Raw genomic sequence first — 27,068 nt, forward strand, 5'->3', positions numbered from 1 at the left:
TGGAAACATTGCTTGCCAAGTTTATTGCTTCGATGAAACAATCCAATGGTTCCAAGCGGCCAGTACCATTTCGTAAGCAGTCTCAGCTTCCGGTGAAAATACACTGTTTGCCAAGTATTTGATATAAAAGAATGAGAATTAACCCATGTGACTGGATAAAATAAGCTTCGTCTATCAGAAGGAATTTTTCAAAAAGGAATTTTGAAGAGGATTGTGATAAGCAAGAGGTTGGAAATATATGCATTTTTGTCGTATGCTTAGTAGACGGGGATTGAATTTCACGCAGTTTTGGTTTATCAAAAGACATTTACAATCTCTTTAGTTACCAAATTGTATGTATATCATCTTTGGCTTAATAAACACGCCTCCCTTACTATCCATTCTTGAACTATTGAATCCAATCCATTTTGAACATGGACCTTCAGGGGACGGCAAAGAACAGTATTAAAACTAAAAAAGAGCATTTACTGAATTGTTTGTGTTTGCATATAATATCTAGTAATTAGTTAAAAAAAGCCTCCCTACTAGCCCTTCTTGAGCTATTAAATTCAGTTTATGGAATATTTTGGAGCCTGGACTTTCAGGAGACGATAAAAAACAATATTAAAACTAAAAAAGAGCATTTACCACATTGTATATTTTTTTTATACAATATATAATATTACTTAGAAAATAGCACCCCTCACTACTAAACATTCTTGAACTATTGAATTCAACCCATGGAATATTTTGACCTGGACATCAGAGGACAGTAAAGAGCAATATTTTAAAAGAAAAAATACCGAATTTTATGTGTTAGTATACCATATATAATCATTAGTTTAAAAAAAACCTCCCTAATAGTTATTCTTGAACTCTGGAACCCAATCCATGGCATATTTTTAAATCTGGACCTTCAGGGAACGGTAAAGAGCAGTATCAAAAATAAAAAGCGCATAAATACTGGTTTTGAATGGTTTAAGAGCTTAGCCTTAGAGACGAATCTTATTCATTGTTGATTCTGAAACTTTTTTCTTTTTGAGCATGGTAATCTTTTCTACTTTTTTCATGCCTTTAAATTACACTGAACATACTTATAACGAAAAACTCAGTTGACATTTTTTGGTATATTTAACGATAGTAAAATCGTGCATGATTTTATCAAAATCTTATCAATCATTTAAAAAGTACTTTGAACGTCAGGAGCATCCCATGAAATCATCCTCTAGTGAAGTCGTTTGCACACTAAATACATATTTGACGGTTATTATTACATAATCTAAGTGAATATATTCTTTGCATTTTTTTCTATGCGACTGCCCGCGTGGTCCTCTATACACACAAACAGACACACAGACCCACATGCATACAGACATATAGACATTGAGACTCATAGGCTTACAGACATACAAACAGACACATAAAAAAAGCAAATCGTGATTTAATCTATATTTCAAGAAACTCCTAGCCAAAAAGAGGCTCCTCCGACAGTTGGTTAGAATATGGTGTACCTTCCTTCCTACACACAGAAGAGTCTGTCTTTTCCTCTTCGACACGTGAATCTTACACTTACATTAACAACAATCTTCAACAACTATAACTTATGATTACAGATATAAATAGACTGCAAGACACTTTAAGTGTAACTATAAAACATATTAAAGGCAATGACTTGAATTAGTATGTGAAATTAGTAAAAAAAGCTTTGAAAAAATAGCACATAAGAATCTTTTGATTTTATATTTGCAATAAATATTTTTTTATATTTTGTCAGTTGTATATTTTTGACGTGGATCATAGGACAATAGGTTACAAAATTAGTAAAACTTTCAGACATAAAGTGAGCATTTGTCTAACAATTCGCCTGTTTTAAGGAAATCTGATGTTACATGCTAGAAACAAGGTTGAATCGCGAAATATACCTGAGAAACCTTCCTTGATTTTGAAAGTTGAATGAATTTTTAACATATTCATATTAGAGTTGGACAAGGTATGCTGCTAATGAGGCTGATATGGACAGTTTGAAATGAATTGTACGTTAATTTGACCGGTTATTATCAATTGATTCTGTCAAGTGGATTATGCTTAGAAGAGAAACATAGGAGAATAGGTTGTGAAATTGGTAAGAATTTTCCGACTTAAATCAAGGGTTTGTCCAACAACTGCCCTGTTTTAAGGAAATATTTGATGTTATATGCTAAAAATGAAGCTTGAATCAAGGAATGTACCCTGAGAAACCATTAAATAAAAGCACTTTTACATACAAAAAACTCAGCTAGAATATTAAAGATCTGAGTGTCTTAGTTACTGACTGAGTATCGAAAATCTAATAAAAGCACTTTGGACTACAACAAACGCAGCTCTATGATAAATTCCGAGTGCTTTAGTTACCGCGAAAGCACATCAAAAAATTAGTGAAAGCGCTTTTGAGTACAACAAACTCAGTTACTTAGTAAACTCCGAGTGTCTTAGTTGCTGACTGAGTACAAAATTAAATAAAAACACTTTTGTACACAAAGTAAATTCCAAGTGTCGTAGCTGTTGACTGAGTATCAAAATTTAATGAACGCACTTTTCAGTACAATAAACTCAGGTAGCATATAGGTTCCAAGTTCCTTAGTTGCTGGCTGGGTACCCAAGCAAATTAATAAAAGCACGTCTGATTACAACAAACTCAGCTAGCTGGAACATTCCGAGTGTTTTAGTTACCGACAGCGTATAAAAAAATTTAATGAGAGCACTTTTGAGTACAACATACTCAACTACTTAGTAAATTGCGAGTGTCTTAGTTGCTGACTGAGTATTAAATAAAAAAAGCACTTTTGCATACAACGAACTCAGCTAATAGGTAAATTCTGGGGGTCTTAGTTGCTGACCGAGCATCAAAATTTTAATAAAAGCACTTTTTGACTAAAAAAACTAACATAGATGATGAATTTCCAAGTGTTTTACTCGTTGGCTGAATACCCAAACAAACTAATAAAATCACTTTTGACTACAACAATCTCAGCTAGCTGGTAAATTCCGAGTGTTTTAGTTACCGACAGCTTATAAAAAAATTTAGTGACAGGGATTTGGAGTACAACACACGCAGTTACTTAGTAAATTTCGAGTGTCTGAGTTACTGATTGAGTACCAAAATTTTAATCAAAGCACTTTTTGACTATAAGAAACTCAGATAGATAATAAATTCCGAGTGTTTTAGTCGCTGGCTGAGTACAAAAACTTAAAAAAGGTAATCTCGACTGCAACAAACTCGGCTACTTGGTAAATTCTGAGTCTTTTAATTGGTGAATGAGTATCAAAACAATTAAATAAAAGCACTTTTGCATACAACAAACTCAGCTTGTAAGTAAATTCCGAGTATCTTAGTTTTTGACTGAGTGATTTTATTAGTTTGTTTGGGTATTCAGCCAACGAGTAAAACACTTGGAAATTCATCATGTTTTAGTTGCTGACTGAGTACCAAAAAAAATCAATAAAAGCACTCTTGACTACAACGAACTCAGCCACTTGGTAGTTTCCGATTCTTTTAACTGGTGACTGAGTATCAAGAAGTTATATAAAAGCTATATAATTCGGAATTTATAAACTACCTGAGTATATAGTAGTCAGAAGCTGAGCTTAGTTTGTTGTATGCCAAAGTGGTTTTATTTTTTTAATACTCAGTCAGCAACGAAGAAACAGGAAATTCACCAAGTAGCTGAGTTTGTTGTACTCAAAAGTGTTTTTATTAAATTTCCTGATACGCTGTCGGTAACTGAAAGACTCAGAAACACAACAGCTCAGTTTGTTGTAGTCAAAAGTGTTTTCATTAATTTCTTTGGGTAGTCGTCTAGCAACAAAAATAGTCGGATTTTACCAACTATCTCAATTTATTGTGGTCAAAGTGTGCTTATACTAAATTTTGGATACTCAGTCAGCAGCCAAGACACTCGAAACTTACCTACTAGCTGAGTTTGTTGTGTGCAAAAGTGCTTTTTGTAATAGTTTCTCAGGGTAAATTCCTCAATTCAAGGTTCTTTCTAGCAGGTAACATCAAACATTTCCTTAAAACAGGGCAGCAGCAGGAGAAATCCTTGATTTAAGAAATTTTCACCAACTTAACAACGTATTGTCCGATGGTCCACATCCAAAAATAGTCAATTGACAAAACCAATTGTTTATAATCAACCAAATTTACTTAGAACTAATTTCAAAGCAACTAAAACACTCAGTTTTTTTCAACTACCTGAGAGTACTGTAGTCAAACGTGCTTTTATAAAATTTTTGATACTCAGTCAGCAACTATTATTGTCGGAATTTACCTACTAGCTGTGTCTGCTGTATTCAACATTGCTGTTTTTTAATGTAGGATACTCCATATCAATTAAAATTTTCAGATTATACCAAGTAGCTGAGTTTGTTGTACTCAAAAGTACATTTATTAATTTTTTTATGCGCTTTCAGTAACTAAAACACTCGGAATTCATCAAGTACCTGAGTTTGTTGTAGTCATAAGTGCTTTTATTGCTTTTTAATTTGTTTAAAAACTTAAATTTGTTTTTAATTGCTTTTATTAAATTTTTGATACTCAGTCAGCAACTATTATTATCGGAATTTACCTACTAGCTGAGTTTGCTGTATACAACAGTGCTTTTTTTTAATTTATGATACTCCATATCAATTAAAAATTTTCAGATTATACCGAGTAGCTTAGTTTGTTGTACTCAAAAGTACATTTGTTAATTTTTTTATGCGCTTTCAGTAACTATAACACTCGGAATTCATCAAGTACCTGAGTTTATTGTAGTCAAAAGTGTTTTTATTAAATTTTTGATACTCAGTCAGCAACTAAGACACCCAGACTTTATCTACTAGCTGAGTTTATTGTATGCAAAAGTACTTTTAGTTAATGGTTTCTCAGGGTACATTCATTTGATTCAAGCTTCTTTCTAGCATGTAACATCAAGGATTTCCTTAAAACAGGGCAGTTTTAGGACAAATCCTTGATTTAAGTCTGAATTTTTTACCAATTTAACAACCTATTGTTTTATGGTCCACTTCCAAAAATAATTATTTGACAGAACGAAGTGCTAATAACCTGTGAAATTTATGTACAATTCATTCCAAATTGTCATCATTCTCATTATCCAATCAATTTTCAAAATAAAGAAAGGTTTCTCAGAGTAGATTCCTCAATTTAATCTTGTTTCTAGCATGTAGTATCAAATATTTCCCTAAAAAAGGTCAGTTGTAAGACAAATCCTTGCTTTAAGTCTTAAATTTTTACTAATTTAACAACCTATTATCCTATGACCCGATTCAAAAATATACAACTGAAAAATGGAAAAAAAAAATATTCATTGCAAACATAAAAGCCAAAACATTCTTATCTCTTCCGGCACGAATTACAAAATTGTCAGAAAATTCAAACTTTTTTCCGTTTCATATGTACCTCTGCATAGAAACCGACTAATTCTGAACAAAAAAAAATATTCCAACTGTGAAATGAAATATATGGTGGTCTCTGGTAGAGACCCCTTTGACACATGCGCAGAAAAACCTCAAGTCGGGTGAAAAGAACGAAAGCAGTTCTTAGTGTAGTTCATGCACAATACAATAGAAAGAGCAAACTGAACACTGCCATTTTGTCCGATCTTTCTTTGTACTTCATTGAGAACGTCTTCATGAAGTACCCTGAATAGGTAAGTGCTTTGATTGATCCAATCTCTTTTCTGGAGGAACATAAGGCTTGAATTTGTGAACAAGTTCGGATTTTCTGGATGGCCAACCTCTCTCACCCTTGCACGAAGAACTTCCAATCAAACCAGTAACATCTAAAGTCCTTCAAAGTCATCTTGTTAGCGTCTGGTATAGTGGACAACTTGAACAAGTCAAAGGCATTGGCCATTGTAATGTCGATGAATTGCCACAGTAGGCAGTGCCAACACTTTCTGCTTTTTCTGTATATCGCATAGAGAGACTTCCACATATCCGCTTTGTCAACACAACCCACAAACTTGTTGTACTCAACGACCACGTTTGGGCATGTTACTTGGGTAAGAGATCCATCTTTCTCCTTTCTATCGATATGTGTCACTTCTCCTCCTTTGTGGATCGTCGAAAGGAGTTGTATACATTGTTTTTCCTTCCAGCGTACACGGTAGATTCCATCTGACCTCAGAGCACAGTCCAAATCACATCGTCTTAGCTCTTTATTGGCTTTGAGTAAACCCTTAAGGTTTGCACGAACTGTACAACAACAGTAGAACTTGTTTTTCTTCATTTTTTCCATCGGTTTACTGAACTAAAGAAATTGTCGAATAAATGTGATAATTTTTGCTTTCCAATCGTTTCGTAAGATCCAAGTTCTCCAAATCCAAAATCGGTAGTGCCAGCTAACTTCCCAGTGTGGACCTTAAAATCACAATCAAAACCGTGCGTGTCTGCTCTAACCCAGATCTTGTAGCCTCATTTTATGGACTTTACAGGCATTTACTGTTTGAAAGCAATGCGTCCTTTGAATTTGACCATACTTTCGTCGATGGCCCGCTCTTTGGTAGGCATGTAAGTCTTTTGATAGATTGAGGTAGTTTGTCAATCAGAGGTCTGATCTTGTCATAGTTGTCACTTTCTTTCAGGGGTAAGTCCAAATTGTCATTGAGATGAACGTGAGCAAGAAGTCAGCTGAAACGGCTTATATTCATCAGCTCAGAGATGAAATTATCTCTGGGTTCTTCGTGACTTGACCAGAAATGTCGATAAGATAGTACTGTCTTGACACCTATAAGAATATTTATTGCTAAAAAAATTTCATTTCATTCGAGTAGTTTAGGTGAACGAAACAGCTTTCTGAGTAGCATATAAGTTCGTCTGAAATATGATGTGGACAATTAGATCAAAATCAAACAGCTCAGGGAAAAAATCAACTGGAACTTGTAAAGCTTCTATTCCGATGGGCCCTGCGGACTCGGTGAAGGCCTCGACATCTCTTACTTCAAATGCCTTATTCCACTATGATTGCAAGGGGAAGAGAATCTTCATCGTTACTTGCTTCTGGCTCGTCGTTCGCTTCCGTTACTCTGTCCGCTTGATCATCGGCATGAAAAACAGTCCCGGTCCACTAAGCATACAACGAAAACACATAGATTACGAGCCTCTTGTTTATTGCAATCCTCATCAGAATTCTTTTTATTAAACATGTTAAAAAGATCAATCTCACTTTATCTAATGATAATAACGTCGGCCAACTCTGATTCTTTTATACCAAATACTTAGCAAATAATGTATTTTCACCGGAAGCTGAGATACCTTACACAATGGTACTGGCCATTTGGAACCATAGGATTGTTCAATCTACACAATAAGCCTGGCAAGCAATGTTTTCAGGAATTTGGTTATCTCAAAAGACCAGACGCGAGGGATTAGTAACTCCAAATGGTGGGGGGATTGGCCACTCGCGGTAAAGGGGGGGGGGGCACTGGTCGCTCGGAGTGCCTAACCCCACACTAATCATGTGACAGTGAAAGGGATAAACCAGTGTTGGTGCCAGGGACCTCGTATTGGTGGCTTCAGGACTGACCCTGGCAGCCCGTTAGATTTAGAATACTGATGACAGAGTAGTTCACGAGAGACCGTGGGCTAGACCACGAGGGATACCATCAGTACTGGCACTGGAGACGTTGCGCCACGTACACCGGAGGAGTTAAAATAATTACAGGACCTAAAGCGTAGGGGACTAAACGAGGAAATAACAAGGGTACAGGGGCTGAAGGCAAAGGTGCAGACTGTAGAAAGCCGGGGGAGGTGACAGAATCCCATTAAGCGGGCATTTTGCTAGTTACACGCAATTATGCTTTCAGTGCATTCATTAAAATTCCTTCCAATTTATATAGTTTGTCTTGAGTGATTCGGATCAAAAAACATTGTAATTATTTCAGAGTTCAAAACGCTTCTTTTGGCTGATGCCTCGGTCATTGGCAAGGTAACCAAAATTCTAAATTCTCTTGTTGTATTCTGGTACATTCCATTCAAACAATTTCAAACAGTTCGTGGTAACGAAGCGACAGTAGTCAAGTAAGGAGCGAAACGGCTCTATAGTAAACGCAATTTTGATACTAAAAGACACATCAAAAGAATCGGATTTTAATGCTGATTTTAAATATATAAGTTTTATCAAATTTAGTCTTTGTCATCAAAAGTTACGAGCCTGAGAAAATTTACCTTATTTCGGAAAATAGAAGGAAACACCCCCTAAAAGTCATAGAATCTTAACGAAAATCACACCATCGCATTCACCGTATCAGAGAACCATAATGCAAAAATTTCAAGCTCCTATACACAAAAATGTGGAATTTCTTTTTTTTCCAGAAGATAGATCACGGGTGCGTGTTTCTTTATTTATTTATTTTTTTTCCCCAGGGGTTATCATATCGACCAAATGGTCCTAGAATGTCATAAAAGGGCTCATTCTAATGGAAATGAAAAGCTCTAGTGCCCTTTTTAAGTGACCACAAAAATTGGAGGGCACCTAGGACCCCTCCCAAGCTCATTTTTTCCCAAAGTCAACGGGTCAAAATTTTGAGATAGCCATTTTGTTCAACATAGTCAAAAACCATAATAACTATGTTTTTAGGGATGACTTACTCCCCCACATTCCATGGGGGAGGGGCTGCAAGTTACAAACTTTGACAAGTGTTTACATACAGTAATGGCTATTGAGAAGTGTACATACGTTTTCAGGTGGATTTTTGGTTTCGGGGGGGGGGGGGGGTTGAGGGGAGGGGGCTATTTGGGATGATCTTTCCTTGGAGGAATATGTCATGGGGGAAGAGAAATTCAATGGAAAGGGCGCAGTATTTTCTAGCATTACTATAAAAAAACATGGAAAAATAAGCATGAAAAAGTTTTTTCAACTGAAAGTAAGGAGTAGCATTAAAACTTAAAACGAACAGAGGTTATTGCGCATATGAGGGGTTCTTCTCCTCTTAAATACCTCGCTCTTTATGCTAAAGTAATTTTAGTAATTTCAACTATTTATTCTACGGCCTTTCTGATTAAGGGGTAATTCTTAAAGAATTGGGACAAAACTTTTTAACTGAAAGTAAGGAGTGACATTAAAATTTAAAACGAACAGAAACTACTCCGTGTATGAAAGGAGCTGTTCCCTTCTCAACGCCCCGCTCATTACGCTAAAGTTTTTTACTGTTTAAAAAAGTAGAATTAACAGAAAGAGTCTTTCTCTCAATTGTACTTTTAGCGTAAAGAGCGGGGCGTTGAGAAGGGAACAGTCCCTGTCATACACGGAGTAATCTGTAAATTATGCATAACCTTTTTGTAGAGCTGCACCTTTGTTGAACCGAAATGGGAATAATTCGTGCGAGACGATTCCGTATGCGGTTCTTCACTCAAAATATTATGCTTTGTTTAATTTCCCACGAAATATATTTAATTTTTAGAGCTGCACCTTTTGTTGAATTGAGATGGGAGAGAATTCATGCGAGACGATTCTATATGCTATGCGGCTCTTAACACAAAATAGTATGCTTTGTTTAAATTCCCATGAAATATATTTATTTTTTAGAGCTGCACCTTTGTTGAACCGAGAAGGGAAAGAATTCATGCGAGACAATTCCATATGCGTTTCTTCACTCAAAATATTATGCTTTGTTTAATTTCCCATGAAATATATTTATTTTTTAGAGCTGCACCTTTGTTGAATTGAGATGGGAGAGAATTCATGCGAGACGATTCTATATGCGGCTCTTAACTCAAAATATTATGCTTTGTTTAAATTCCCATGAAATATATTTATTTTTTAGAGCTGCACCTTTGTTGAACCGAGATGGGAAAGAATTCATGCGAGACAATTCCATATGCGGTTATTCACTCAAAATATTACGCTTTGTTTAATTTCTCATGAAATATATTTATTTTTTAGAGCTGCACCTTTGTTGAATTGAGATGGGAGAGAATTCATGCGAGACAATTCCATATGCGGTTCTACACTCAAAATATTACGCTTTGTTTAATTTCCCATGAAAAATATTTATTTTTTAGAGCTGCACGTTTGTTGAATTGAGATGGGAGATAATTCATGCGAGACAATTCCATATGCGGTCCTTCACTAAAAATATTATGCTTTGTTTAATTTCTCATGAAATATATTTATTTTTTGAGCTGCACCTTTGTTGAATTGAGATGGGAGATAATTCATGCGAGACAATTCCATATGCGGTCCTTCACCAAAAATATTATGCTTTGTTTAATTTCTCATGAAATATATTTATTTTTTGAGCTGCACCTTTGTTGAATTGAGATGGGAGAGAATTCATGCGAGACGATTCTATATGCGGTTCTTCACTCAAAATATTACGTTTTGTTTAATTTCTCATGAAATATATTTATTTTTTAGAGATGCACCTTTGTTGAATTGAGATGGGAGAGAATTTCATGCGAGACAACTCCATACGCGGTTCTTCACTCAAAATATTATGCTTTGTTGAATTTCCCATGAATAATTTTTATTTTTTAGAGATGCACCTTTGTTGAATTGAGATGCGAGAAAATTCATGCGAGACAATTCCATATGCGGTTCTTCACTCAAAATATTACGCTTTGTTTAATTTCTCATGAAACATATTTAATTTTTAGAACTGCACCTTTGCTGAATTGAGATGGGAGAGAATTCATGCAAGACAATTCCATATGTGGTTCTACACTCAAAATATTATGCTTTGTTTAATTTCTCATGAAATATATTTATTTTTTAGAACCGCACCTTTGTTGATCTGAGATGGTAGAGAATTCATGCGAGACAGTTCCATATGCGTTTCTTCACTCAAAATATTATGCTTTGTTTAATTTCCCATGAAATATATTTATTTTTTAGAGCTGCACCTTTGTTGAATTGAGATGGGAGAGCATTCATGCGAGACGATTCTATATGCGGCTCTTAACTCAAAATATTATGCTTTGTTTAAATTCCCATGAAACATATTTTTTTTTTAGAGCTGCACCTTTGTTGAACCGAGATGGGAAAGAATTCATGCGCGACAATTCCATATGCGGTTCTTCACTCAAAATATTACGCTTTGTTTAATTTCACATGAAATAAATTTATTTTTTAGAGCTGCACCTTTGTTGAATTGAGATGGGAGAGAATTCATGCGAGACAATTCCATATGCGGTTCTATACTCAAAATATTATGCTTTGTTTAATTTCCCATGAAAAATATTTATTTTTTAGAGCTGCACGTTTGTTGAATTGAGAGGGGAGATAATTCATGCGAGACAATTCCATATGCGGTCCTTCACCAAAAATATTATGCTTTGTTTAATTTCTCATGAAATATATTTATTTTTTGAGCTGCACCTTTGTTGAATTGAGATGGGAGAGAATTCATGCGATACGATTCTATATGCGGTTCTTCACTCAAAATATTAAGTTTTGTTTAATTTCTCATGAAATATATTTATTTTTTAGAGCTGCAACTTTGTTGAATTGAGATGGGAGAGAATTCATGCGAGACAACTCCATACGCGGTCCTTCACTCGAAATATTATGCTTTGTTGAATTTCCCATGAATAATTTTTATTTTTTAGAGGTGCACCTTTGTTGAATTGAGATGCGAGAAAATTCATGCGAGACAATTCCATATGCGGTTCTTCACTCAAAATATTACGCTTTGTTTAATTTCTCATGAAACATATTTAATTTTTAGAACTGCACCTTTGCTGAATTGAGATGGGAGAGAATTCATGCTAGACCATTCCATATGCGGTTCTACACTCAAAATATTATGCTTTGTTTAATTTCTCATGAAATATATTTAATTTTTAGAGCCGCACCTTTGTTGATCTGAGATGGTAGAGAATTCATGCGAGACAATTCCATATGCGGTTCTACACTCAAAATATTATGCTTTGTTTAATTCCCCATGAAATATATTTATTTTTTAGAGCTGCACCTTTGTTGAATTGAGATGGGAGATAATTCATGCGAGACAATTCCATAAACGGTTCTTCACTCAAAATATAACGTTTTGTTTAATTTCTCATGAAACATATTTAATTTTTAGAACTGCACCTTTGCTGAATTGAGATGGGAGAGAATTCATGCTAGACCATTCCATATGCGGTTCTACACTCAAAATATTATGCTTTGTTTAATTTCTCATGAAATATATTTAATTTTTAGAGCCGCACCTTTGTTGATCTGAGATGGTAGAGAATTCATGCGAGACAATTCCATATGCGGTTCTACACTCAAAATATTATGCTTTGTTTAATTCCCCATGAAATATATTTATTTTTTAGAGCTGCACCTTTGTTGAATTGAGATGGGAGATAATTCATGCGAGACAATTCCATAAACGGTTCTTCACTCAAAATATAACGTTTTGTTTAATTTCTCATGAAGTGTATTTATTTTTTAGAGCTGCACCTTTGTTGAATTGAGATGGGAGAGAATTCATGCGAGACAACTCCATATGCGGTCCTTCACTCAAAATATTATGCTTTGTTTAATTTCCCATGAAATATATTTATTTTTGAGAGCTGCACTTTCGTTCAAGTGATATGGGAGAAAATTCATGCGAGACAATTCCATATTCGGTTCTTCACTCAAAATATTACGCTTTGTTTAATTTCTCATGAAATATATTTATTTTTTATAACTGCACCTTTGTTGATCTGAGATGGGAGAGAATTTATGCCAGACAATTCCATATGCGGTTCTACACTCAAAATATTATGCTTTGTTTGCCCTCTCCTATAATTGGAGAGCCGTTGCCCTCTCCTATAATTTGAAGAAAAAATTATCACATAGTCCACACCCCTTGACTCTCCAGATGTGGACCCCTCTTGCTCTCCCTCAATAGAAATGCTGGAGCTTCGCCCCTTATTCTCTATAGCACTGAAATGTCAAAGATAAGCGGATATTTCCAAAAGTATGCGAGCTAGATTATATTTTGGACCTAGAACTAAAGTCAGTTAAACTAAATTTTTAAGCTTCTTTTCAAACAAAGGACAGTGGGAGCGATGAGTAATAAGAATGAAATAACAACCTTTACCTTATTAAACAATCTAAACTTTTCTATTTTTAGCAATAAAACAATATTTCAGTTTGAACATGGTCTTGGATGGAAGGAGCATTTCCCTATTGTTCCTCCTTAAGCATTAAAAACATTTAAATGATAAATTTTATCATTTTTGATTGCTTTAGACCAGGTTCGCTGACTTAATTATATTTAATGGGCTACTAGAGGTTTTTAGGGCTCTTTACGTGTTTTCTATAAAAGAATATTTCGCAACGCAGTTTATCATCTTAAAAGAAAGAATGTTGTAGTTTTGAGTGATTTGCAAGATACAAAAATCATAATAAAGTGCAAGATCGAATGAAAGAAAAAGAGAGTTCGCTTTGTCACTGTAAATAAAGGCTGGCTTGAAAAACAATATCCCTTTTTATTTTAGTTGAAGCAGCTTCCATCTTGCTTTGAAGAATTGGATCGCCAACGATGCGCGCCGCATCACGAACATACCGTATTGTTTCATCTAGCCGCTGTATCGTTCGCACTATAGTGCCCTCTTGGACATCAGTCAGTTCAGTGATTGCACAAAATGGCTAAAAAGATAAATGCCTAACATATATGATTGTGGTTTATGTAAACAAATCGCAAAAAGTTAAGTACTTTACTCAGCCGTACAGTAAATTACTATCTATGTCACATTTAGTAGTTTCAATCTTGGAATATGAAGCAGTCAACAAGTCAAAAGTTTGATCATGTTACATATCTTCTGAAATACGATCGTTAACGAATTATTTAGACAATTTAGTAGAAGGGTTGGAGGGCCCAAACTCTCTACTATCACATCCACTTTATAAAGATGTGTTGTTCCAGTTTCCCGCACGTGACCGTTCAACGATTATTCTAGGAATAACATTATGTGGCCAGGCGAGCTTCCCAAACCAAAAGACATTACTTTTGGTATTTGGTTGTCACTGAAGTTAATATTTGATGGTGTTTGAATTTTCGAGGTTGCTAATTATAAATACTAGCATACGACATACAATTACAGTGTGAGAGTCCCAAGACAATGCATTGCATTTAACCTACACTACTCACAATTTCTTATTTTCGCCACAGTCTGTATCCTATGATTTCCGAGCTTTTGAATTACAAGATTAATTATTCCCTATTTTTCCAGATTATTGCCGACCACATTGCCGACCACACTGCCTTTCTTAACGATAAATAAAAGTTCAAATAGGTATAAATCCTTTTAATAGACAGTGATAAATTTCACAAAAATATAATAGATATTTCGGCCACATATTAAGTGACCGTCATTAGTAGTAATACTGATGTATTTCAGTAGTATTATCAGTAGTGATACTGACGTATTTCAGTAGTAATACTTCAGTAGTATTACAGTAGTAATACCTTCCTTACTCAAAAAATATCTCTAGGCACCAATTTCCTTCCCTTAATTTTCGCATATGGTGTGTATAATTAATTAATACTTATAGCCTGCCATCAGAAGCAGAGGAAGCAACTACTATTCAAGCATTCAAGCTCAGAGTTGTCAACATACATTCTATAAAAATGAGTTTGCTACCTGGTAGGCTGTCCAAATACATTAATTGATTTTTTTTTTCTTTTTTTTCCAAATATCTATTTTACTCTTTTCTGTCTGAGGTCTTTGTATCTAATTTTTGTGATTTGTTTTGCCCTAGGCGAAGTTATTTCGTAAAGTGACAAGAGTTGTGCTTAAAGCTATATGTATTAACAAAAAATAATTGAAGGGCCCAAAGTGGTGCTATAGACTCCCTCCTTAAAGTTTGCATCGAAAGACATAATGCACCTCCTTTGATCTCTTTCAAGGAGGGTTTAGAAAATGATAAAACCATTACAAATGAGTTTGTTAGTAAATCGTTGCAAACGATTGAATAAAAATATAAATTAAAGTACAACGTGAAATTTTTTTTCAGTGCTTTCTGCAAAGAAAGCACTAAACCCTTATGTAGTAAAAAAAGAAAAAAGGAAACGAGCAGAAATTCGATAATTTTTTTTTTTAAAACACAAAGACCAACATTAAAACTTAAAAAAAGCACCTAAGCTATAATTTGAGGATAAATCTATAACTCTTATTTAAGCTCTACAAGATACGAAGGAATAAAACACAAAACTATCATCAAGGAATAAATTTTAAAAGCTCAGTCAATTTGTTCCTAAAGTATTTCTTAGATTTCTTGTTTCTTGGAATCAAAATTTGTCATTTCTCCTCCTCCAGATCTTTTATAAACATTTCCACGTAATTCCACTTCGGTTTTATTTTAATTTCTCAACGAGATTCGAAGAACTAGCCCGGCAGATTTTTGATTATTTTTCAATCATTACTTTGTAAAATAAAAATATAGTTTTCTGACATTACTGGCAAGACAGTTGAGTCTGTTTTCATAGCATAGGAGAATAAACATTATCGAGACTTCAGGAACACTAGTATTAATTCATGAAGGAATCCAAACTTTAAAAAAACATTTATCACAAAGAATGAGGAGATTAAATCTAAAAAAAACAAAAAATTACGATGAATAATAAAGGTGAACTTAAAATAAAAAACTCACCAAAACTCATAAGTTGGATCACGACCCTTCAAACTACCCACTTTTCAAAAGCCTAGGGTACTACTTATAGTTTCTTGAAAACTAAAGATATTTATTCCGAAGTGATAAGGTTTTTTGAGTCTTTGATTTCCAACACTTCTAAAAGCAAGATTTAAAAGTAGAGAACATTCATGGGAACTAGTTTCGTATTGCAAACGTAAAAGTAAACGGAGTGACACGAACACATTTATGTCCACTTATTTTTTTTTAGTTCGACTAGTGTTCGTTTTTTTTTAATGTTATGATAAACGAAAAAACTGTTTAAACCACATCTCGTTTTCAGTAAATCTAACTTTTAAATCAAACCGATCTTTTAAATTCTACCAATATTTGGATAACAAAATGTTATGATAAAGATAAAAAACTGTTCAAATCACATGTCGTTTTCAGTAAATCTAGCCCCACTCGCCTCTGTGGCGATATCTGTTTCAGATTTCATTCATTCATTCACAGAATTTAAGTTTGCTTTAAGTTTGAATTCTTTTACGAGTTAGTTGACACTCGTTTTATTACGTTTTAATATCACTTTTGAACTTCCGTTGAGATTTTTTTTTTCAATTTGATCAACACAAAAAGGGAAGAATTAGCTTACCACACCCATGGCCCACTTGTGAACGACTTCAACTAAGCCAAACTGAAATTGATCAACATAATCTCCAATTGCTTCTTTTAAACCACATTCCTGTTGAGTTTGTCCAATCAATCTTGCTATCTTTTGAACACTGGCAATATTCTGGGAAAGAGCGATAGGAAGTAAGAAAAAAGAAATCGAAGAAAACAGAAAATCTTGATGAATGTTAAAAGTTCTTCTTAAAAGTCGTACAAGAACAGAAAAAGTAATATCAAAGAAAAAATGAGAAAAGAAAAGTTTGTCAGGGGTTCTACAAAAAAAGAAGATCAGACAAGATCAGAATAACATAGTTGAAGCTGTAAAATTTCAAGGAGCTTTTCAAGGACACGTATCTTGGCCTTCTAGCCGATCTCAATCTTATCCTGTTTTCCAATCTTAATCCTGTTATTGAAAGCAAGGTAAGGGTTGCCATACCTAGCTCGCACCTTGTTGGGTCACTGAGGTGGATGCAAAAATGAAGTTAACATTTAATGCTTAAATGTTAGCGAGAAAAAACGATAGGTTGACTTTCTCATAAAAGAAATATTTTATTTTGACATCACTTAAGCTTGCCCGTGTGTCAAAAAATTGTGTTAAACAAACTGTCAAAAAACCATGACCACAAAAAGTCATTAAACCTTAACTGATACTGACCCTCAGGAAAATTTTGAGCATCGTTCCCGGTGTCATCTTCGACAAATCAGCTTAAGAATTCCGTTTACTCAAAATGTAGACCAAAATAGGGTATTTGCTTGAGTTCAAATCTTTTGTAAAGGATATAAGGACTTTTATTGTCCATGATTCTAGGATTTTACTGCTTAGGTCGCAACGTTTCGAAAGTAGTCATAAATTAAGAATAGCAAAGTACTTGACGATTCTAGAATGCAATTAATGTTTGTCGACGCAATCACAGTATAGAGAATTCCATCAATATTTTACCCAGTTGTATACTTGCACTAGATGGCATAGGTACAACCATATTTTTAACAGCACTTATTACCATATTTTTACTTGTGCTTCTTCTCTTAAAAATTGCTGACTGTCTCACCTAGCTCTATTTATGAGAAACCTACTCCGGATTCTGTAATCAATTTACACATTGTTTGAAAAGATATAACTACATTATATTTCACTCTTCTTCCAGATAATTCAAAAAATAATTCCAAAATAATTCCAGAATAATTCAATTTTAGGCTATGATAAGTGCCGTTCAAAGAGCGGGGTGGCGTGGCTAAGGGTTGCCCACTTTGATCAGATCTTTCACGTTTCAGATCTTTCATGTTTTAATTGATTATCGGGATTTTTCTTCTATGGATATTTCTTTGCATTAGCTTATTTACAAAAAAAAAAAAAACAGATTGAAATATTCTAAATAATTTCGGCTTTATTGGAAAAGAACATGTGTGATTTTGGATAAGCTTGTAATAGATACATTAAAAAAGACAGAAATCAAATAAAACAAATATGTTTTCAAATTCCAGCAAACCGCAAAGTCAAACCTTGAGCAGAACAGAAATTATCCTATATATGAGGGGGATTACCGCCCTCCAATACATAGTATTGTGAAGCTTTACAGTAAAGCTTCAAAACACAATGGATATTAATAATGCCCTAGACAAATAAACTTCAGTACAAAGAGAGGGTGGTCTAAGAAGCGAGAGCCTTTACTATATAAAGAATAATTTCTTTTCTTTTTGACATTTAATGTACCTGTTTTCTTTCATTTGAAAAAACTTAATATTTTCATATAATCAATGCTTGCGAGGATGTTTCGATAAAAATGTCTATCGTGTTATGATTTCAAGTATTTTCTTTTATAAATAGTCTAAAAATCAACAAATGTTTGTCAGAAAGGTTATATTCACATTAGCCTAGACAAATATACTGCCATGTTTACAATTATGCACTATGGCCCTATGGGTATAATGCACGTTAGATGGTGTCTTCTATTTGAAGGACATAAATTAATTTTAACTATCACTGAAAAGGTTTACGACGCAATAAACAATTTCTATAGAAAAAAAGACCAAGTTATTCAAATATTGCTTGGTCTTACATAAATAATTATTAGGGACTGGGTTGGTGGATAAAAATTTTTTTTTGAGGGGGGGGGGCAGGTGCAGTGCGTGAATCTCGTGGAAAGTGCAATTAAGCACATATACCCTCAGACTTTACATGAGAGGTATATCAGGTATGGAGGTGGGAGGAGGGGATCTACTTCATGCTCCCTTTATTTCGACGGATGCATTTAGTAATTAAGGGCAATATGGGTGTTGAGGAGGGTACAACTGCCTCTTGTTATAAAAATTTTAGTTTAAACAGAAAGAAGTAATTTTCTATTAAAACACTTAGAAAAAATTGAACTTATGCGTAAAGAGTGTGGAATTAGGGGTACAACAGTTTAGTTGAATTAGCTTCAAACAATAACATTTTTTGTACAAAGATAAAAACGAGATTGTTAAATAAAACCATTTCAAGTTTTGACTTCGCTATTTATTTGAATTTCAAAAATACTTTTTATTGATTTTTAAGAACTAGATAGGCATCTATATTTAATGGTATTATTGAATGGATTTATATCAATAGGAAAAAACTAAAAGTTTGCATACTGAGTTCTCTATATTTTTTAGAGAACACATGCTTGGTTTGATATTTCTTATTAATGCTTTTTCAAAAAAAAAAAAAAAAATCTTAGTAATGCCAAAATATATTCCAGCATTGCTTGTGTGAAGTTTTGGCATTTGACTCTGCTGAGCAAATGTTACAAGACCTTTCTTTGTTTACAAGCTTAGAAAAAAAGGTCACTGTCTTGAACTTGGAAAAAATGGTGACATTTTTTATCCATTATATATGAAGTTTTCATGAATGCTTATGCCGGTTAATAATTTCTTGGTATTTTTTCGGTGGCAAATTTAAAAATTCATTTTCGTAAATTGCAGCTATTTTAAACACGACCATATTTTTGCAGTGATCATAGTGTATTTCAGGAAAACAAAAATGGAGAAAACAAAAAGATAGAACCAAAGGAGGGTGATTTCAAACCCAATAATTTCTGATGCTTCAGGAAAACATTTTCTGGCTGAAATTAATCTCAGTTCGTTTTGAGTTTTTACAATACATTTTTTTTGTCTTTCTTCATTTTACACAGATCTTGTATAGCCAGTATGGTCTCAGAACGTATTTGTATCAATAATTTAGTTCCTATGAGCGGTGGTAAGTTTTTTACTACGTTGCAGCTACCACTGCAACCATGATACCGTATTGCTTACGATGCTATATGGGGAACGTGCTCATGGGGTACTCCATGCTCTTAGATATTTCGTCTCTCACTGTGTCTTTTATTATTCTTTAAAGCAAAAAAAAAAATTCACTCTTATATCAATAATTGAGAAGCGGCTGCAACGTTTATTATACACTAAAAAAAGGCTTCGGATTTTCTTGACAGGACTAATAAAGAACGAACTGCGTTATGATCACTACCCAAGGCACCCTCTAAAGTGTTTTACTAGAATGGCCTTTATGTTTTGTTTAAATGCTTCTATTTTAAATATTTTTTTTCTTTTTAATTACTAAAGGCACTACATACGTCAATTACTTTTAACATGAGCAATTAAAATATCTCGATGACATTCTAGTGCCCGGTAGAAGCAGAAGAAAAAAAAGAAAAACGGAAAAAAGAGGACAGATCAGTCCTTCCCATGCAAATTTTAGAATATTTCAGAGTAGAGCAACAAAACTGGTCTCTGCCATATTTGATCTTTCTTTTCTTAGTCACCACTGAAGTGCATTGGGCATTTTCAATGTTTTCAATGAAGAAATAAGTAAGAGGTCATGTAGAAAGTAAGTAAGAGGGCCAACTGTCCGCTTGAAAACAAAAAATATGTGTAACTATTCTTGTATTCTAATCTTGGCTCAATCCCACTTTCTAGGGCTATAATGAGAGAAAGGCTGAGATGGCTAGGACACATTCTGCGATGAAAGATGGCAGATTGCCAAATATTGTACTTTTCGGCCAACCGCCTAGGGCTAAACGGAAAGCAGGTCGTCCACAGTTGGGGTGGGAGGATGTCATAAAGAAAGCTTTAAGGAAAATAGGAACTTCCTGGGAGAGTGTAGAGGGAGGCTTTGAATTGATTGGGATGGAGGAGGAGCGCGCGTAGCAGTGTTGGCCTCAGGCGCCTTGGTGCTGCGGTAAATTGTTGTTAGAAGTAGCAGTAGCAGTAATTTCTGTGGTACATACAAAAATAGAAAACAGCTGAAAAGAGTACCTTTCCTGAAATGTTTACCAAAGAAAAAGAAACATAGCTGTAAATTTTACATTGCACATCCATTTAGTTCAAACTATTTCCTCCTAAAAATGCTCCCCTTTGCTGATCTACTTTCAGCAAAAATCAATTCAACACTTTCATATGAGAGTGATCAAAATAATAATGCTGAAAAATTACTTCTTTTTGAGAATGCGTTAATTCTGGTGTATACTCTGTCCTTTGACTAAAAACCAAACAGGATAACAATGCGGCAATATCTTCTTCTTGTAAGTCTGTTAACACATTTTGGAAAATCAATTCTGTCAGCATTAATTCATGATTACCAATGCTGCAGGCAACTTGACCTTTCAGTTTGACAGCGTTATCTGAGCTTACGTAACCTGAAAGTATATATATATATATATATATATATATATATATATATATATATATATATATATATATATATATATATATATATATATATATATATATATATATATATATATATATATATATATATATATATATATATATATATATATAAATTTATATATATATATATATAATACGATTAGACTAACTACCTAATTTGAAAATACAAAGGTAATTCAATATATTACTAATGGACAGTTTCACTGCCTCAAAGGTGATGCAGTGGCAAAAAGGAAACAGTTAAAGCAAAGTCTATAGCAGATTTGTCTAATTTTCACTGCAGGTGGATTAAAGTTCAGGAAAGCTGATTGCTTGGTATTAATTTGCACTTGGAAGATTTTAAGAATAAATTTCAGATCTGAAGAGGATGTAAAAAAGTAGAACTAGATCAGAAATCAGAGTCAGATAGAAACCAACGACACTTATTGCTGATAATAAGATATATTACACATTTTTTTACACAGTGTTATGCATTATATTTATTATTTCCAATTTTATTACAATTTTAATGAAATATCAAGTATTATTTAGTTTTTCCGTTTCTTTTCGAGCCCCATTCATGGGGGATGTAAAAAAGTAAAACTAGATCAGACATAAGAGTCAGATAGAAACCACAACACTAATTGTTGATAATCAGATATATTACAATTTTTTTTAAACAGTGTTATGCATTATATGTATTATTTCCAATTTTATTACAATTTTAATGAAATACCAAGTATTATTTAGTTTTTCCGTTTCTTTTCGAGCCCCATTCATGGGGGATGTAAAAAAGTAAAACTAGATCAGAAATCAGAGTCAGATACAAACCAACAACACTTATTGTTGATAATTAGATATATTACAATTTTATTTTAAACAGTGTTATGCATTATATGTATTATTTCCAATTTTGTTACAATTTTAATGAAATACCAAGTATTATTTAGTTTTTCCGTTTCTTTTCGAGCCCCATTCATGGGGGATGTAAAAAAGTAAAACTAGATCAGAAATCAGAGTCAGATACAAACCAACAACACTTATTGTTGATAATTAGATATATTAAAAATTTTATTTTATACAGTGTTATGCATTATATGTATTATTTCCAATTTTGTTACAATTTTAATGAAATATCAAGTATTATTTAGTTTTTCCGTTTCTTTTCGAGCCCCATTCAATCTTTCAATGTACCTCATTCGGCTTACATGCTGTAATTTAGCTCTTTATGGCTAGAGACACAGCTACGCACACTCCTTCTTCATCCAAATCTATTCAAAGCGACCGACTTGCTTTCCGTTTAGCCCTAGACGTTAGGCCGAAAGGACAATCTTCAGCAATCTGTCATCCTTCATCCGCTAAGCGTGCCCTTGCTATCTCAACCTTTCTCTCATTATAGCCCTAGAAAGCGAGATTAAACCACACCTTTCGCACAGCCTTCTGTTTGAAATACAGTCAGTCAGCCGGGTACCCAGAACAATCCTTAGGCAATTTCTCGGGAAAACATCTAGCAAATCTTTATCCCCTTTTCGGAGCACCCATGCTTCAGAGCCATATTTGACCACTGTCATCACTGTATCTTCCAATATTCTAATCTTGGTTTGCTGACTTATCTTCCTGTTCTTCCAAACTTTTTTTATTGGGAAAAAACACCCTAAGCCTTGGCTATTATATTTTTAACATCTTCACTGCTCCTACCGTCTTTACTAATAATACTTCCAAGGTAAGTCGAACTGTCCACGTGATCAATCTTTTCGTTACCCAACGTCACCTTTTCATCTTCACTTCTTCCTAGCCTTGGCGACTTAGTATTCTTAACATGAATTTTTAAACCTATTATAGCTCCCTGAATTCGCAAAACCTCTAAAAGTTCATTCAGAATGCAAGCATTGTTTATTTACCAGTCTTCTACAACATACTTAATTCCTTAATTCGAGGATGTACACAACTGATATCCCTATCATATGCCTGTACGGTATTACCATTAGAGATATTCGAATTCCGTACCGTTTTGCACTAGCTTGTTCAGTCCGCTAGTTCAAATTTTATTAGGGAAGGAAAACAGACTAAAAAAAAAGAAAAAAAAGAAACTAGGTCTGGAATCAGTGGCGGATTTAGGGAAGTGATACAGCGGGTACTTGCCCCTGGTGCAGAAAATATAGGGGCAAAAAATTTCAAACAAATAATCTAACAGTTATAATCATTTTGAAATTTTTAAAACTTGATTAATAAAGTAGAGGGCGCAGTTAATAAATGAAACAAATTTACAAATTAACAAAATAAAATTAATCACCGAATAAAATAAAAGTAATTGATAATAAGTAAATCATTAATCAGTAAATTAAAAAATAATAAAAATAAATTATTAATTAATTAATAAATTGAAAATAATATTGTGAATAAAAGAAGTTTTTATTAAAACTTGGCCTGAAAAATTTCGTGCGAGACAGGGTGTGGCGCTAATAAGGTTTTTGTCCCAGGTAAAAGAGAGGCCAGAACCGCCACTGTCCAAAATACGTTTTGAAAATCATTACTGGAATCACAAATCAGCTTTTTTTTTCAGTAGACGAGCTTGGAACTATATTTTTCATTACAGATTTTTCTTGTTGTTGAGAGTTGGTACAAATTTTGTATTATAAGACCATCAAGTTTTTAAGATAAAAAAGCAAAAAATATCCGAAATAGGTTACAATCAGTGCTACAGATTTCTATAATAAAAGTGGCTGAAACAATTAGCACTTTTCAGAGTAACCATGCCCATGGACAAATACAGTTCTTCCAAGCATTTAAATACAAAAAATGAATTTTGCTACTGGAAATATAAAATCTCTAAATTCCATAGCAAAACCAGTTAGACGGCGGTAGCCTACATGAATTATTTTTAAGTTTAACTAGACCAGTTGACAGATTGTTTAGCAATAAATGACCCTAAAAAATATTTATCAAAATTGAATAGTCAACAAGAACAAGGTAAAGGAAAAAAAAGGGTATAGATAGGGGTTCTGCTTGGTTTTAAATTTAAGCAAAGAGTTCTCAATTTTCTTATTTCCATTGCATTTTATAAGTATGAGGGCCATCATATATGTTTGATCAATTTGAATAGTCAATTAGTCAAAAAAAAATAAGCTTTACCTAGGGACTTCAAGACTTCCAATTTTGAAGTATATTCTGGTAAGTTGGAAAGCGACTCGTCTGAAGTAAGATACTTTAGGTGATCATAATTTTCTCGAACTTCCATATTTGATAACGTAAAATTCAACTAGAAGAAAAAGAAGAAAAAAATCACATCCTTGTGTCCATAATCAAAGAGGAAATATGGAATACCTTTCACATTCAGATCCTATATGAAAGGCCGTAATGAGAAAAATTGATAATCATATTGATAATTGAAATCATAAGAGGAAATTGAAGAAACTATTTATGATGGGGAAGAAACATTTTCAGTTAGAAGAATAGCGTACATCAAAACAAAGCCATATAAATCTGCTAGGCACAGTCACTTATACAAATTAAAATATGGCAGCACTTAGGTTTTTGGACACATGGCATTAGAGAGATATAAAGGGCTAGAAAAATAGGAGAAGAAATAAACATATGGCAAACACCTGAGATCACAGAAACGCACCCAACCTTTAAAATGTTTCAATAGGCATTAAATAATGGTTATTATGCGTTACATTTTTTATGCGTATGTAAAGGAGAAAACACATAGATATACCATGTATCTAAAAAGCAAAACTTTCAAGATATAATTAAAACCAGTAGTCAAACTTAAAACTTTAAAACAAATTACAGATGTTAATAGTAAAAAATTCTTTCATGTTTCCCTTTTTAAACCTTTATATCCATTCTGAGCGAAGTGTGTAACTTTCAAACTTTGAAATCTGTGAATTTCTTTTAAGCGAATTCATTGATTCGCTTTAAGAACCGTTTTATTCAACTTCGGTGTTCCCGTCTACCCTTTGTATTGAATTCCACAACGCTCAGTTGACCTTACGTCAACTCAGCTGGACACTGAATTCCATTTTTCGCTTCACACTGAATTACGTGGCACCAGTAGCTAACAGAAAGCTTTATTCAAACACCAGACTTTAAAAGAAAGAGTTCTAATGGAAGAAGTGGAGCAAATTTCAAATCCGTATAGTATGGCGTCGAAATGAACCAATTACAGGAATAGATGCTCGATTTTGGTCAATTTTTTTCCGAGTCAAAGAACGTTTTCATTAGGAAAGAATGTCACAGCTGAGGGTCGATGGCACATCATTGATATTTTTTATTTAGTTGAATAATCTAAGCTCATTTACAACCAGTGTGCTTAATATTCTTAAGAATCTTTACACTCAAAGCGTTTGTCTTTTTTTTTTTTAAGATAGAAAACACAATACGTAGCTTAGTATGAGCCAGTAAGACTCACAAACCCAGAATTCATCAGCCAATTGATATTATGGGTTCGGGTCTGGTATATGCCTATTATTCTATTTTCAGAATAATTTTAATTATTCCTTTTTGTCGGCTGATAACTTACATTTTAATTGGGGCCATTTTTGATAGAACTATTTAATTTTGATGAGAATCACGACAAGGATCTAAGGTAACGGAATTTCAGAAAAAAATAAAAATACATTAAACTTATGATGCTAATTCCCACAAAGGCTCCATGGTATGTGATGAAGCAAGACCCATAATATATCATTTAAATACAATTGAGAAAAAAGTGTTATAAGATTACTCAGAAATAATAAATATAATATTAAAAAAGCTCGTTTCTAAAAAGGACTTAAAGTTTTTTGCTATAGAATGTTTTTTGAAAACAAGTGCCAAGAAACAGATTGGGCTTTACATAACATACATATTAAATAAATCTAAGTTTACATATTAAATAAATCTAAGTTGGAAATGAATAATTTTTTTTTTAAATGGAAATGACTTTTTTAAATGGATTTAAAAAGTCGGCGAGCTGAGGAAAACGAGTTAAGAAGACCAAGTTATGTAAAGCCTAATCCGTTTTGCGACCCTCGTTTTTACTAATATTCATATATTTCCGAGGAAAAAATTATTCACTACTTTTGAGTCAATTTTCAAAACGATTTTAATTTTTGTATATTTATTTTTTTCCACTTTTTAGTCTTCTCTAAGAAAAAAAATTGTCCTATCTCTGATTCAAACCTAAGTTGCCATAGGCAAATGTTCTTACCGCTGCGGAAATAAGTCTTGTATAATAGTTGTTGTTCTATACTTTTTGGTCTGACCAATCACCGTTTTGTAGTTTTATTTATACAAGTGGGAGTATACATGACGGGTGATGGGTATTTTGATGTTGTATTATTACACTGTCGTCAGAATTGCATACATTGATAAAATTTTGAAGCAATTGAACATTTGGAAGTGGTCAAAAAATGGTTTTAAAATTTAACTAATGTATTTCCCAAAAGTATAAAGAATAAATACAAGTCGATGAATTTAGGAGAACGAGTTGAAAAACTGAGCAAATTATAATAAATTTTAAAAAATAAGAATTTCTAATTTTAATAATATAAAAAGAAGTTAAAAATATTTTAATATTGTTTTTTTTTTCTTCAAAAACTCCAGAAGACTGGCACTTTCGAACCGATTCCATCATCTTCCATATAACATGACTCGTCGTTACATAATCGAAGTCCGACCTTACACGGATGGAGTAAGAGAAATTCAAATATGATTTGTTAGGAAGATAATAATTACCTTGATCCGAGGTAGAAGACAGCAAATTACAAAGCGATTCAGGGTAGTCAACTTGGATCTGAACGATTAGTTTCATGTATGAGGTTAGTTGCTTTACTATAAAACTTCAAAAGAGGTTTTAAGGGAGAGGGAAAAGTTTATTCACATTCTGGGAGAGTAAGAAACATGAAACTGGACAAAGCAGTAAAAGAAGACTTTTAAAATCATACCAGGGAAAGTATGCCCAAGCTCTCTTAAAATACCAAAACTTCTGCATATCTTCATGGTAATTAGATTAAATATTATCTATAGTTAAACAACACCATAAGACCTAATTTCAATAGCAAGTGATTCAAGGACATCTTCATAGTTTTTTTCAACAAACGATCTTTTACACAACAGAGCAAATTACGAGATTTATAAACTCCGAGATCGTCGTTAACCATGTTGCATTGGTTTGTTCATTCCA

At 33.5% G+C, this 27,068-nt stretch overlaps 1 protein-coding gene and 1 long non-coding RNA gene across 3 annotated transcripts in view; one reads left to right on the top strand and one right to left on the bottom strand.

The window, feature by feature from the left end:
• Nucleotides 1–13,644, top strand: LOC136025097 (uncharacterized). Its single transcript, XR_010617013.1, has 2 exons — nt 1–227; nt 13,435–13,644. It is a non-coding gene; the product is annotated as an uncharacterized LOC136025097 (long non-coding RNA).
• LOC136025095 (superkiller complex protein 2-like) overlaps nt 13,280–27,068 on the bottom strand; it is a 71,857-nt gene continuing 58,068 nt past the window's right edge. For both annotated transcript variants that reach the window (XM_065700818.1, XM_065700819.1), the window contains 4 exons: nt 24,032–24,158; nt 20,684–20,886; nt 16,221–16,361; nt 13,280–13,585 (listed from right to left, as the gene is read on the bottom strand). In XM_065700818.1, coding sequence (XP_065556890.1) covers nt 13,385–13,585; nt 16,221–16,361; nt 20,684–20,886; nt 24,032–24,158 — 672 coding nt within the window. In that variant the 3' untranslated portion in view covers nt 13,280–13,384. The remainder of the gene's footprint in view (nt 13,586–16,220; nt 16,362–20,683; nt 20,887–24,031; nt 24,159–27,068) is intronic.

The sequence above is a fragment of the Artemia franciscana genome, chromosome 3, assembly GCF_032884065.1.
Source record: "Artemia franciscana chromosome 3, ASM3288406v1, whole genome shotgun sequence".
NCBI lineage: Eukaryota > Metazoa > Arthropoda > Branchiopoda > Anostraca > Artemiidae > Artemia > Artemia franciscana.